Source organism: Chiloscyllium plagiosum, chromosome 16 (genome assembly GCF_004010195.1).
Source record: "Chiloscyllium plagiosum isolate BGI_BamShark_2017 chromosome 16, ASM401019v2, whole genome shotgun sequence".
In the NCBI taxonomy this organism is placed as follows: domain Eukaryota; kingdom Metazoa; phylum Chordata; class Chondrichthyes; order Orectolobiformes; family Hemiscylliidae; genus Chiloscyllium; species Chiloscyllium plagiosum.
Genome location: NC_057725.1, coordinates 58,633,533 through 58,646,924, shown reverse-complemented (window position 1 = coordinate 58,646,924; position 13,392 = coordinate 58,633,533). Strand labels below are relative to the sequence as shown.

General features: G+C 49.2%; 1 protein-coding gene across 1 annotated transcript in view; it reads right to left on the bottom strand.

Moving 5' to 3' along the window:
• Positions 1 to 8,645: 8,645 nt before the first annotated feature.
• LOC122558106 (collagen alpha-1(I) chain-like) overlaps positions 8,646 to 13,392 on the bottom strand; it is an 8,749-nt gene continuing 4,002 nt past the window's right edge. The window contains exon 2 of the mRNA XM_043706426.1: positions 8,646 to 10,759. Within this exon, the coding sequence (XP_043562361.1) occupies positions 8,646 to 10,759 (2,114 nt within the window). The remainder of the gene's footprint in view (positions 10,760 to 13,392) is intronic.

Below are 13,392 nucleotides of genomic sequence, written 5' to 3'. Positions count from 1 at the left end.
GGCAAACAGACCTTCTCTCCTTCATCACTGATGACTGTCAAATGTACCTCCCTCACATTCACTCTGTGTTATGTCTGGAGAGATCAGATTCTTTACCTGCGTGGGCAAAGACTATCATCCCATTAACATTTGACGATTAATTAACATGTCGTAAGTGCAGAATAATTATAACAAATTATGATTCTGGCAGCTTTCTTAATTTCAGTTCCCCCAACAAAATGTGTTTGGTAAATGCATTGCTGTAACTATTAGCGCAAAATAGATCATGTTTCTACAATAACAGTGATTTGGAAAGTGAATTCAAGATGATAAGTAACCCAAATTGATTGGTCCAGTCAGTTCCTGATGGAGCATTCCCAGTGAGAGGAATGTTTAGTGCTTCCCTAACGTTGCACTCCTGTGACCCCATGGTGAGGCTTCAGCCCTCAGTGAGTTGCAGAAAGCGGGGGGCTTTCTGTAAGGATGGGGGGGGGGGTCAGTGTTGTGGTTGGAATGGAAGCACCATTGTGATAACCCAGTCACAGTTCCGTGGTGCCAGTCTGCCTCAGGGCCCCTGTCAGTTGGTGAACCCATGTTGGGGGGGGGGGTCCTTATCCCCACTTTGGGAAGCTCTAGTTTAGGAGATGTTTTTTGCTGCAGTCATGGGTCTCCTTCGTGTTATATTATGACAAACTGCAGCACTCCTTGGGGCCACACAGAGCAGGGATGGTGAACCCATGTTGCGGGGGGGGGGGGTCCTTATCCCCACTTTGGGAAGCTCTAGTTTAGGAGATGTCTTTTGCTGCAGTCATGGGTCTCCTTCGTGTCTGATTATGACAAACTGCAGCACTCCTTGGGGCCACACAGAGCAGGGAAATGTATATCAGCAGGGCAGCATGGTGGCGCACTGGTTAGCACTGCTGCCTCCCAGCACCAGGGACCCGGGTTCAATTCTCATCTCGGGCAAATGTCTGTGTGGAGTTTGCCCAGTCTCCCCGTGTCTGCGCGGGTTCCCTCCGGGTGCTCCGGTTTCCTCCCACAGTCCAAAGATATGCAGGTCAGGTGGATTGGTCATGCTAAAGTTGCTCACAGTGCTCATGGTGCCTTAGCCAGAGGTAAATACGGGGGAATGGATCTGGGTGGGTTACTCCTCGGAGGGTCGGGGTGGATTTGCTGAGCCTGTTTCCATACTGTCGGGAATCTAATCTAAGCTGCAATTGCAAAGGGGGTCAGCAGGATCCAGACTTCCTTGCCGCTACACATAGCGGGCAGGTCATCCACACTGATCAATGCCAGAAGTTCATCAGAAGGCCAATGGGGATGATTGCGTAGCACGGTGAAGGGCTGCCAGGAAAGGTGAAAGAGTGTCGCATTCGAAGGCTCGAAACATTTTGACAGTCTGCCTGGCAGAAATGCAATGGCAGGAAGCTGAGTGTGTGGAGTATGTGTGGGACCAACAAAATATTTGAGCACTTCCCTGAGGTCGGTGTGAAAAGAGGTGCTTGTTTTGCAACTGGGATGGAGCAACAATTTCGATTTGGATTGTGCCTACAAATGTAGCTGCAGGCTTTACAACATTTTGGACGGCACGGTGGCCCAGTGTTTAACCACTGTTGCCTCACAGCGCCAGGGACCCGGGTTCGATTCGATGGGCCAAGTGGTCTCTTTCTGCACTGTACAGATTCTATTTCAGAAAACTTACAGAAGGAGACAATTCAGACTGTGCCAGATGTGATAGAGCTACACTGCTCCACCTCACCTTTCAGCCCTTGCTATATAATTCTGTAGTTTACACCTCAAACACATATCTTAGTATTTTTAAATATGCTGAGAGCTTCTGGACTTAACAACCCTATCGGTGAAAAATTTGCTTCTTAAATCCTTCTGCCCATTCCTTTCGACCCGAGACCCCTGGATTTTGACCTCTTTTGGGGAGGGGGCAAAAATAGATCCTGTCTACACCCCTCATAATTTTGGAATCTTCAACTAAATCTCTCTCACAGAGAAAACAACTCCAACCTGTCCCAATATTTCCCTACAGGTAAAATTCTCCAATCACAGCAACATCCTTGTGAATCTCCTCTGTCTCCTTTCTAGTACGATAATATCCTTCCGGTAACATAAAGGTCAGAACCTGACTTCATTCTCTAAATGAGCTCTTAAACAGTTCTAACATAACCTCCTTACCTTTTATGTTCCATACATCAGGAAATTAAGGTAAATATCTTGTATGTCTTTAAAACTGGCTTATTCAACCTATGGAGATATCTGCCCATTCACTCCAAAATCTCTGTGTTCCTCTACACCTCCGAGTGCACTATCATTTATTGTATACTCCTCTGTCCAAGAACGAGGCAGATACTAAAGAGTAATCCATGGTACGTCTGATGGTGTAATGGGGCTCAATGATATCACTGTGTAATTGTTTCAGTGACTCCTCGCCATGGGTCCAGAGGAAGAAAATGTCGTCAATGTACCTGGTGTATGGTGTTGGTTGGAGGTCCAAAGCCAACACTCCAGAACGTCCCACCATGTCAGGCAATAGGACCCTGTGTGAGACCCTCTCTGGCAATGTCGAAGGTATCTTGAAACCCATTGTACAGGGGACCCCCAGCTTCTGTCGTGACGCTACAGATTTCTTACAGAAACTCAGCACCCACGGACCAGTCGAACCGGGTACATTCCTGGTCACAATGGATGTTTCGGTACCCTACACCAGCATCCCCCCCAATGATGGCATCGCGGAAACAGCCTCAGTACTCAACACCAGCAACTGCCAATCTCCGAACACTGTCCTACAACTCATCCGCTTTATCCTCGATCACAACGTCTTCACCTTTGACAACCAGTTCTTCATCCAGACACATGGAACAGCCATGGGGGCCACATTTGTACCCCAGTATGCCAATATCTTCATGCACAGGTTTGAACAAGACTTCTTCTCTACCCAGGACCTCCAACCAACATTATACACCAGGTACATTGATGATATTTTCTTCCTCTGGACCCATGGCGAGGAGTCACTGATAAAACTACACAGTGACATCAATAAGTTTCATCCCACCATCAAACTCACCATGGACTACTCCCGACAGTCTGTCTCATTCTTGCATATCCATCAAGGATGGACACCTCAGCACTACACTCTACTGCAAACCCACAGACAACCTCACAATGCTACACTTCTCCAGCTTCCACCCAAAACTGCTACACTTCTCCAGCTTCCACCCAAAACATATTAAAACAGCCACCCCCTATGGACATTCCCTACGCGTACACCGGATCTGCTCAGATGAGGAGGAACATGACGGACACCTGGAAGTACTCAGGGATGCCCTCATAAGAATGGGGTATGGTCACCAGTTCCAGCAAGGAACCGTAATGACCTCCTCAGGAGACAGACACAAGCTGCAACCAACAGAGTACCCTTCGTTGCCCAGTACTTCCCAGGAGCTGAAAAACGACGCCATTTTCTTCATAGCCTGCAACACATTATCAATGAGGATGAGCACCTTGTGAAGATCTTCCCTACGTTTCCACTTCCCGCCTTTAACCAACAGCCGAACCTCAAACAGATCATTATTTGTAGCAAACTACCCAGCCTTCAGGACAACATCGACCACAACACCGTACAACCCTGTCATGGCAACCACTGCAAGACGTGCCAGAGTGTCAACATGGGTACCACCATTACCTATGGGGACACCACCCTCTGTGTGTGCAGCAGATGGTCTTGGCCAACGTTGTCTATCTCGTACGTTGCAGGCAAGGATGCCCTGAGGCATGGTACATTGGGGAAACCAAGCAGACGCTACAACAACGAATGAATGGGCACCGCACGACAATCACCAGACCGGGGTGTTCCCTCCCAGTCGGGAAATACTTCAGTGGTCCGGGACAATCAGCCTCGGACCTTCGGGTGACCATCCTCCAAGGCGGCCTTCGGGACACACGCATACACTTTTACGTACTCACACACCTATGCAGAGCCTCTCTCATACACACGCTGTCTCTCAGACACAAGCACATACACCCCCCACACTCACACCCACGCACACCCCCTCTCACAGGCTTATACTCCATCACACTCACACACATACACAAACTTTACCAAGCTTTCCCACACATACAACCACACACTCTCTCATGTGCACTCACACTCACATGCACACACATGCACACACTCTCCCTCTTCCTCTCCCTCTCTCAGGCACACACCTACAAGTCTATGGGATGAATTTGTATTTGCAGAATTATATTTGCAGACCCATTCTATTTTTACTCAAAAAATGCACAATCTGCAGGCAGTCAACGCATGTAATATTTTATAAATCCCACTTTGGAAACAGAACCAGTCTGACTCAAGGTTGGGATACAGACAGACTCTAACCTCACACCTTTAATGCATTGTCTGAGCTGAGATGTCACCCTTTGTTATAAAACCTTAAGTTATCTCGAGAAGGTGACTTAAAAGAAGTTCTGGGACTTACATATTAATGAACTGAAACCTGCAACCCATTCTAAAAGATGAAAGACTGAACAGCAATCCAGATTTGTTCAACATATCATTTCAGGCACTTTAATCCTTTTGCTATAAATTCTGTGTCTTATGGTCTTATACTCCACAACCACCTGAAGGAGCAGCGCTCCGAAAACTGGTGCTTCCAAATAAACCTGTTGGACTATAACCTGGAGCTGTGGGATTTTTCACTAGGGACTGGAGAACCTTGCTGGATTCAGCTGCCTTTGGTGGTTCAGCCATACGCTTTGAAGGGCCTGGGCTGTCTCTGACAGCAGCACCTTGAAGCAAATGCTCTGATCTCGGATGGCCAGATCCCGATGGTCCCCACCCTGACCCTCAGTGTCTGAGTGTTCTCTCAGCCTGAGAGACGCACCAGCTATTCACTCACAGTATTGAAGGTGTCATGGCGTGAAATTGCACAGGGACTTGAAATGCAAAATGGGGGGGGGAAGTGTCAGGCAGAATGGGAAGCGAGGGGAAGATTTGTCTGGAGAGCTGAGTACACAGTGTACTCTCACGCCTGCCTGCGAATGGCAGGGCATTCCAAGTGTGGGGTGCTTTTATTCACAAATGGGAGTTCCCTGAGGGCCCTCGGGAGGAACAGGCCTATCAGCAGGACGTCTTATCTTAACCAGGCTCTTCACAGAGCAGTTTCTTGCCAGGATCTCAGTGAGAAACACTGAGGGAGACGTCACTAAAAACACCCACCAGCTGCAACTACATCTACAACCTCAGGACAGATGGAGAAAGTGGTTGCTGGAGGTCAGGGTCAAAAGCTGGAAAAGTCAAAAACCAGTCAGGCGGCCTCTGAGGAGCAGGAGAATCGACATTTCAGGCATAAGCTCTGGGCAGTGTCTGTGCAGGAGAACGTGACCATGTGTTTTATGCTGTTCTTCAGGTTAGAGCTGGTGGCATTTGCAATCTTGCTGTTCGCTGCTCATGGTTACGTGAAGGGAAGGAGGACGCTGACACTCTCTATTCAGAGAGCCCCGAGCACCCTTCACTCTTTCCTGCCGGGGAGCGGTGGACAAAGTCAGTGCACAGATTCCTGAGGCTTCCAGGCAAACACTGAGGGGAGTCAGCTCTGAAACGTATAGCAACCAAACGTGGCTCCATCCATGTCCATTCCCTGTGGGCTTGTACTCAGCTGGGCTTGGGAGGGTGGGGGGGTGGGGTGTGGGGAAGTAAGTGCAAGGTGGCTTGAAAGCAGTGAGGTTGAATATACCATTGTCTGGCAGTCCACTGCAGCATGTGTGTATTGAGCGGGGTTTCGGGGTCATAGGTTCGAAACCTGACAAGGCAGACGATGAAATTTTGAATTCTGTCGAAAAGAAAGATCTGGAATGAGAAAGCTTTCAAATGGTGACTATGTGACCACTGTCAATTGCCATAAGGACACATTGGGGAGCTGATGGCCTACTTGTCTTCTTGCTGGACTATTAATCCAGGGGCCCAGGTTCGATTCCTGCCATGGCGGATGACATTTAAAAATGTCTGGAATGAAGGGTCGAATGCTGACTATGAAATCATAGCTGACTGTTGGAAAAGCCCATCTGAGGTTTTAGGGAAGGGGACTGATTTCCATGCTCTACGTCTCTATGACTCTAAACTGCCACCCTTACCTGGTCTGGCCTACATGTGACTCCAGGCCCACAGCAAAGTGATTAACTCTTAACTGCCCTCTGGAAAAGATTTAAAATGAACCCAAGGGGCAATGTTTTCACACAGAGGCTGATTCCAGGGATGGCAGGACTGAAGTATGAGGAGGGGTTGACTGGGTTAGGATTGTTTTCACTGGAGTTCAGACAAGTGAGAGGGGGATCTCATATAGACTTATAAACTTCAAGCAGCATTGTAACAGGGTAGATCAGGGAGAATGTTCCCGATGGTGGGTGAGTCTAGAACCAGGGGCTCACGGTCTGAGGAGGCGGGTGGACTGTTTAGGATGGAGGCCCGGAGACATTTCTTCACCCAAAGAGCGGTGAGCCTGTGGAGTTCATGACCACGGGAAGTAGTTGATGCCAAAACATTGAATGCATTCAAGAGGCAGCTAGATATAGCAGAGGGGGCGAATGGGATCAAAGGTTATGGGGAGAAAGCAGGATTAGGCTGTTGAGTTGGACGATCAGCCATGACTGTGAAGAATAACAGAGCAGCCTCGAAGGGCCGAATTATCTCCTCCTAACCTTTATTCTGCCTATCTGTTCCATCTGCCAAAATGGACAATTTCATATAAACTCCATTTGACAAATATTTGCCTATGACTTAATCCATCTACTGTATATTCTACTGCCAACTGTTTGCTCAAGTTCTGCCTCTCTTTGTGTCAGCATTATATTTCCTCCAGCCAGTCCCTCCATCCCAGTTACTAATATCAATCGCTCGTGACTAATTGTGGCCCCAGTACTGATCGCCATGACACTCTGCTCATTACAGTGCATTAATCTGGAAATCACTTATTTGTTCATAATTGGTTCCTGTTAATTAGCCAAACCACTAACCATTCTAATATATCACCTCAAAATCATGAGCTCTTATCTTCTCCAGGAACCTTTTATGTGGCACCTTATCAAATATCTTTTGAAATACCAAGGTCATTACAATTACTTGTTCCTCTTTACCAACTTGCTCATTACATCCTCAACGAATTCTTAATAAATTAAACAGCAAAATCTCTCTTGTCCACAACAATTTGGCTTGGCATATAATTTTCAAAATGTCCTGCTGTTTCCCCTTGGCAAAGAATTCTAGCATTTCCCTATGATAGCTGGCAGACTGACGTGGCAGCCTCTTGGCCTGGTGTGGAGGCATCTTGATCTGATGTGGCAACCTCTAGGCTTGAGTGGAGGCCTCTTGGCCTGTCGTGACAACCTCTCAGCCTGGTGTGACGACCTCTTGGCCTGGTCTGAAGGCCTCTCGGCCTGGCATGGCGACCTCTTGCCTGGTAAAGAGGCTTCTTGGCCTGGCGTGGTGATCTTCCAATGGTTCATGGCAGTCTCTTGGCCTGGCATGGCCTCAGCGTAGACCTCCGGTCTCAAGGTGATTCCAGAGCGATCTCCCAGCCTCATGAACTGTGAAGTGAAGCCCAGCACGGTCTGGAGTCAAGGCCCATTACGGATTGGGTTGGAAGACGGTTGTTCTGAACTTTTTTTTTAACCATTTCATAATTTATTCCTAAAATCTGTAATGCTGGGCTTCTTATCTCCCTATTTTTCTAAGAATTGTAACTGGAGGAGCTTTAACTGGGGACCTTCGTACCTAAGATGGCACCAAAAACGACTACTTTACATGTGACAATGGAGCTAATTCTAGTCTAACTGGTCTACAACATCCTGTTGCCTGTCTCCCTTGTTTCTTGAATAGAGATTGATACAGTGCAGTTTTTCAATCAACCTTTCCGGAATCTTGGAAAAATTACAGCCGATACATCCATCATCTCTGCAGGCACCTCCTTTCACACCCTGGGATGCAGACCATGAGGTCAAGGGATCGTATCAATTTTCAGTTCCGTTAGTTTTTCTTGCGTTTTTGCTCTGGTGAATATGACCATAGCTAAGCTCTCCAAGAACAGAGCTTTCCTGAAACCCAACAGAAAAGGGTATTCTGGCAAGTTGCATTGCAAGAGTCATCAAGTTTACTTACCACATCTGTGACACCATTCCGAAGATTTTGTTACAATAGGTAACTGTTTGGATTTGAAGCAGCCCCAGACATTTCCCAATGATCACTGTTAAACGTCTAACAAGACCTTCCATATTCTACATGGCTGGTCCATGGGGAAACACTTGAGGAGCATGAGCAGAGAGAGCATGCAATATTAAAATGTTCAATAGATTTATTTAATGTATTGTCACTTGTACCTAGGTACAGTGAAAGGTGGATAGTGTCACCACGCTCTGGCGCCATCTTGGATTGCAGTATAAGTTACTGAATCAATTGTATAAATGGTAAAGTACTGAATAAATTAATACTAAATTGATATTTAATGATATCAATGTGCTCCTTTTGAACCACCAACAGTGCTGTCACTGCTGCCTCTGAGCCAGAGAGAGTCACACTCTGCAGATCACGCACCTTGCCCAACACTGCACATCAACAGATGGGGTCCTGGCTCTGGCTTGACCAACAGGGTCCTGGCATCAAGTCAACAAATGGGGTCCTGCCTCTGAGCTGACCGATGAGGTCCTGGCTCTGAGCTGACCGATGGGTCCAGGCTCTGAGCTGACCGATGAGGTCCTGGCTCTGAGCTGACTGATGGGTCCAGGCTCTGAGCTGACCGAAGAGGTCCTGGCTCTGAGCTGACTAATGGGTCCGGGCTCTGAGCTGACCGATGGGGTCCTGGCTCCGAGCTGACCGATGGGGTCCTGGCTCTGAGCTGACCGATGGTTCCAGGCTCTGAGCTGACTAATGGGTCCGGGCTCTGAGCTGACCGATGAGGTCCTGGCTCTGAGCTGACCGATGGGATCCTGGCTCTGAGCTGACCGATGGGATCCTGGCTCCCAGCTGACCGATGGGGCCCTGGCTCTGAGCTGACCGATGGGGCTCTGGCTCCGAGCTGACCGATGGGATCCTGGCTCTGAGCTGACTGATGGGTCCGGGCTCTGAGTTGACCGATGGGATCCTGGCTCCCAGCTGACCGATGGGGCCCTGGCTCCGAGCTGACTGATGGGGCCCTGGCTCCGAGCTGACCGATGGGGCCCTGGCTCCGAGCTGACCGATGAGGTCCTGGCTCTGAGCTGACCGATGAGGTCCTGGCTCTGAGCTGACCGATGGGGCCCTGGCTCTGAGCTGACCGATGGGGCCCTGGCTCTGAGCTGACCGATGAGGTCCTGGCTCTGAGCTGACCGATGAGGTCCTGGCTCTGAGCTGACTGATGGGGCCCTGGCTCTGAGCTGACCGATGAGGTCCTGGCTCTGAGCAGACCGATGAGGTCCTGGCTCTGAGCTGACCGATGGGGCCCTGGCTCCAAGCTGACCGATGGGGCCCTGCCTCTGAGCTGACCGATGGGATCCTGGCTCCGAGCTGACCGATAGGGCCCTGACTCCGAGTTGACCGATGGGATCCTGGCTCCGAGCTGACCGATGGGGCCCTGGCTCCAAGCTGACCGATGGGATCCTGGCTCCGAGCTGACCGATGGGGCCCTGGCTCTGAGCTGACCGATGGGATCCTGGCTCTGAGCTGACTGATGTGTCCGGGCTCTGAGTTGACCGATGGGATCCTGGCTCCCAGCTGACCGATGGGGCCCTGGCTCTGAGCTGACCGATGGGATCCTGGCTCCGAGCTTACCGATGGGGCCCTGGCTCCGAGCTGACCGATGGGGCCCTGGCTCCGAGCTGACCGATGGGGCCCTGGCTCTGAGCTGACCGATGAGGTCCTGGCTCTGAGCTGACCGATGGGATCCTGGCTCCGAGTTGACCGATGGGATCCTGGCTCTGAGCTGACCGATGGGATCCTGCCTCCGAGCTGACCGATGGGGTCCTGGCTCTGAGCTGACCGATGGGGCCCTGGCTCTGAGCTGACCGATGGGGTCCTGGCTCCGAGTTGACCGATGGGGTTCTGTCTCTGAGCTGACCGATGGGGCCCTGGCTCTGAGCTGACCGATGGGGCCCTGGCTCTGAGCTGACTGATGAGGTCCTGGCTCTGAGCTGACCGATGGGTTCCTGGCACTGAGTTGACCGATGTGTTCCTGGCACTGAGTTGACCGATGGGTTCCTGGCACTGAGCTGACCGATGGGTTCCTGGCACTGAGTTGACCGATGGGGTTCTGTCTCTGAGCTGACCGATAGGTTCCTGGCACTGAGTTGACCGATGGGGTCCTGGCTCCGAGTTGATCGATGGGGTCCTGGCTCCGAGCTGACCGATGGGATCCTGGCTCTGAGCTGACCGATGGGGCCCTGCCTCTGAGCTGACCGATGGGGTCCTGCCTCTGAGCTGACCGATGGGGTCCTGGCTCCGAGCTGACAGATGGGGCCCTGCCTCTGAGCTGACCGATGGGATCCTGGCTCTGAGCTGACCGATGGGGTCCTGTCTCTGAGCTGACCGATGGGGTCCTGGCTCTGAGCTGACCGATGGGGTCCTGGCTCCAAGCTGACCGATGGGTTCCTGGCACTGAGTTGACCGATGGGTTCCTGGCACTGAGTTGACCGATGGGGTCCTGGCTCCAAGCTGACCGATGGGTTCCTGGCACTGAGCTGACAGATGGTGCCCTGCCTCTGAGCTGACCGATGGGGTCCTGGCTCTGAGCTGACCGATGGGGTCCTGTACAGTTGAATGATTCAGTTTGCAATGATGTTGGTAGATGAACAATTGATTTTTGGGTGGTTGACTGTACATTTTCTTTTGACTGCACTTTTGATTACCTCTTGGCTACCAACAAAGAGTGAGGGGCTTCCTGAAAGCACAGGGATAACTAGATTTTCTCAGCTGTGACCCTTAGCAGATATCTTCATTCGCTATAATACGCAGATCCAAACTATCCTTTTAAACTCCTTTTCCTATTCATTCTTAAAAGGGAAAAAACGGACCTGCAGTTTGGGACTTAGTCTGTAAGAGATTGCCTTTTGCAGAGATGAATGATAGTCTGCCTCCTTAGTTATATCTGTAGCCATAGCACATGACATTTAGTTTGTTGTAACTTGCCTGTCTCCCTTTGAAATTCTCTTGGCACTTTCAAATATGATAGTCTGGGGTTCCACTCCAGACAGCCACTGAATTTACAGCTACAGATATAACCTCAGTGTGTCCTCCTCCTTTTGAAAGAAAACATGTTGCAATTAGAAATTCAATGCATCTATAAGTACCTTGGGGTTCTTGTCAGGGCAACGTGAAGGGGAATTATTTGCTCACCTGTGAGGAAAGGATGACAGGAATAGGATTAATTGAACGGATCTCTGAAAGATTGACTGGGACAGGAATGGTTCAGTGGCTTAATTTTGTGCAGTGTCATTCCATGATTCCATTAGCCACCTTTTGCTCCACTGACCCCTCATCTTGTATCTAGGGGAGATTATACCAAGACCTATCACATCCTCCCCACTAGATTGGGTTGGCATATCTGGTCGGCATGGACGGGTTGGTCTGTTTCCGTCTGGAACAAGGGACAGAGTTGGGTGATTAGCCATTGAATGGTGGAGCAGGCTCGATGGGCTGAATGACCTACCCTGCTCCTGGTTTCCGATGTTTTTATACAAGGCATTCGATTTTTAAGATGGAGATTTTTTTTTCTTTTGAAAGGAACTTTTTAACTTGTGAAGTGTTGGGCTTTGCCATGGGATTTTATAGGATTTGCTCTCCTCCATAAACAGTAGCATCTGTTTCCGTAAAGTCTTCTGGGTCATGCACACGTGCATTCCTGTATTTTTTTCCAGTTGTCATCAATATCCGTCACGTTCACTAATGACCTTTAAGGAAGGAACTCTGTTCTCCCAAGCTGGTCTGGCCAATACGTGAATTCAGACCCACAGCATTGTGAGGTTGACTCTGACCTGCCCTCAACTCAACACACTCAAGTCAAGGACAATTAGGGATGGGTATCAAATGGTGGCCCAACGAGTGACACTCACATCACCTGAACAAAGACAACTTGTGCGATCAATTCATTCATCGTACTTTGAAAACTGCAAGCATTCAGAGAAAGGGCTTCTAACTTTATATGTGTTTTTGTGTCCCATCCCCTCCTGTCACACTCTGGTTGCTATTACCCGGATTTCTAGACCCCTACAACCTCCTTGTGCTTTCTCTTCAACGTACCAAACCTCCACTCCACGTGAATGCTAGGTAAGGTTTCTGGGTAATCCAAGATGGAGGACGGGAGAAATTTCTGGCTGTAACAGGCTGCTCCTTTATTGAGGTATTTTAGGTGTTGGAGGTGATTTCCTCGAATTCCAGCGGCAGCAATTACTGTTTCATGTGCTGTTGCATTGCTTTGGAACTTTGATAAAAAAATGTCAAACAACAAGCAGTTTTAAAGAGGGAGAAGCACAGACAAAGGAAGCACATGGGGAGGTCAGTGCAGGGGAGAGAGAGACAGAAACAAACCCACATTGCTAACTGCTGTTACATTCACGTATCGCTGGACATCGGGGAAACTTAAAAAATATAAGCCATAAGTATTAATTTAGCCTGGAGCAGTGTTTTGTAGAGGAATAAGATGGTGCTATTTTCTGGGTCTGTAGATTGAAAGAAGGAAAAATGGCCTTTAGTAGAGTGATATGCTCTTCTTGTTGGATGTGGGAGCTTAGGGAGAGGTTATGGGTTACTAAGGGTTATTAAATGCAGATCGAATGGATCTGTTAGAGAGACACTTAGAGGCAATGAGGAATTTACAACAGCAACGGGATGTGATGGATGGCAGTTATAGGAAGTGGAAAAGTCGCAGATACAGTCACACCGATGGGTTAACTCCAGGAAGGGTAAGAGAGGTAGGCAGCTAGAGCAGGAATCTTTTGTGGATATACCCATTTCAAACAGGTATGCTGTTTTGGAAAATGTAGGGGGTGATGGATTCTCAGGGGAACGTAGCACGAAAAGCCAAGTTTCTGGCATTGAGACTGGTTCTAATGCAATGAGGGGTACATTGGCTTCCAAGAGATCAATTGTGTGAGGGGATTCTATAGTCCGAAGTACAGACAGACGTTTCTGTGACTAGCAGAGAAAAAGCAGGATGGTGTGTTGTTTCCCTGGTGCCAGGATCAAGGATGTCTCAGAGAGGGTGCAGAATGTTCTCACGGGGGAGAGGGGTCAGCAGGAGGTCATTGTCCACATTGGAACCAACGACCATTGGAAGGGAAAAGTTTGAGACTCTGAAGGGAGATTGCAGAGAGTTAGGCAGAAATTTAAAAAGGAGGTCCTCAAGGGTAGTAATATCTGGATTACTCCCAGTGCTACGAGCT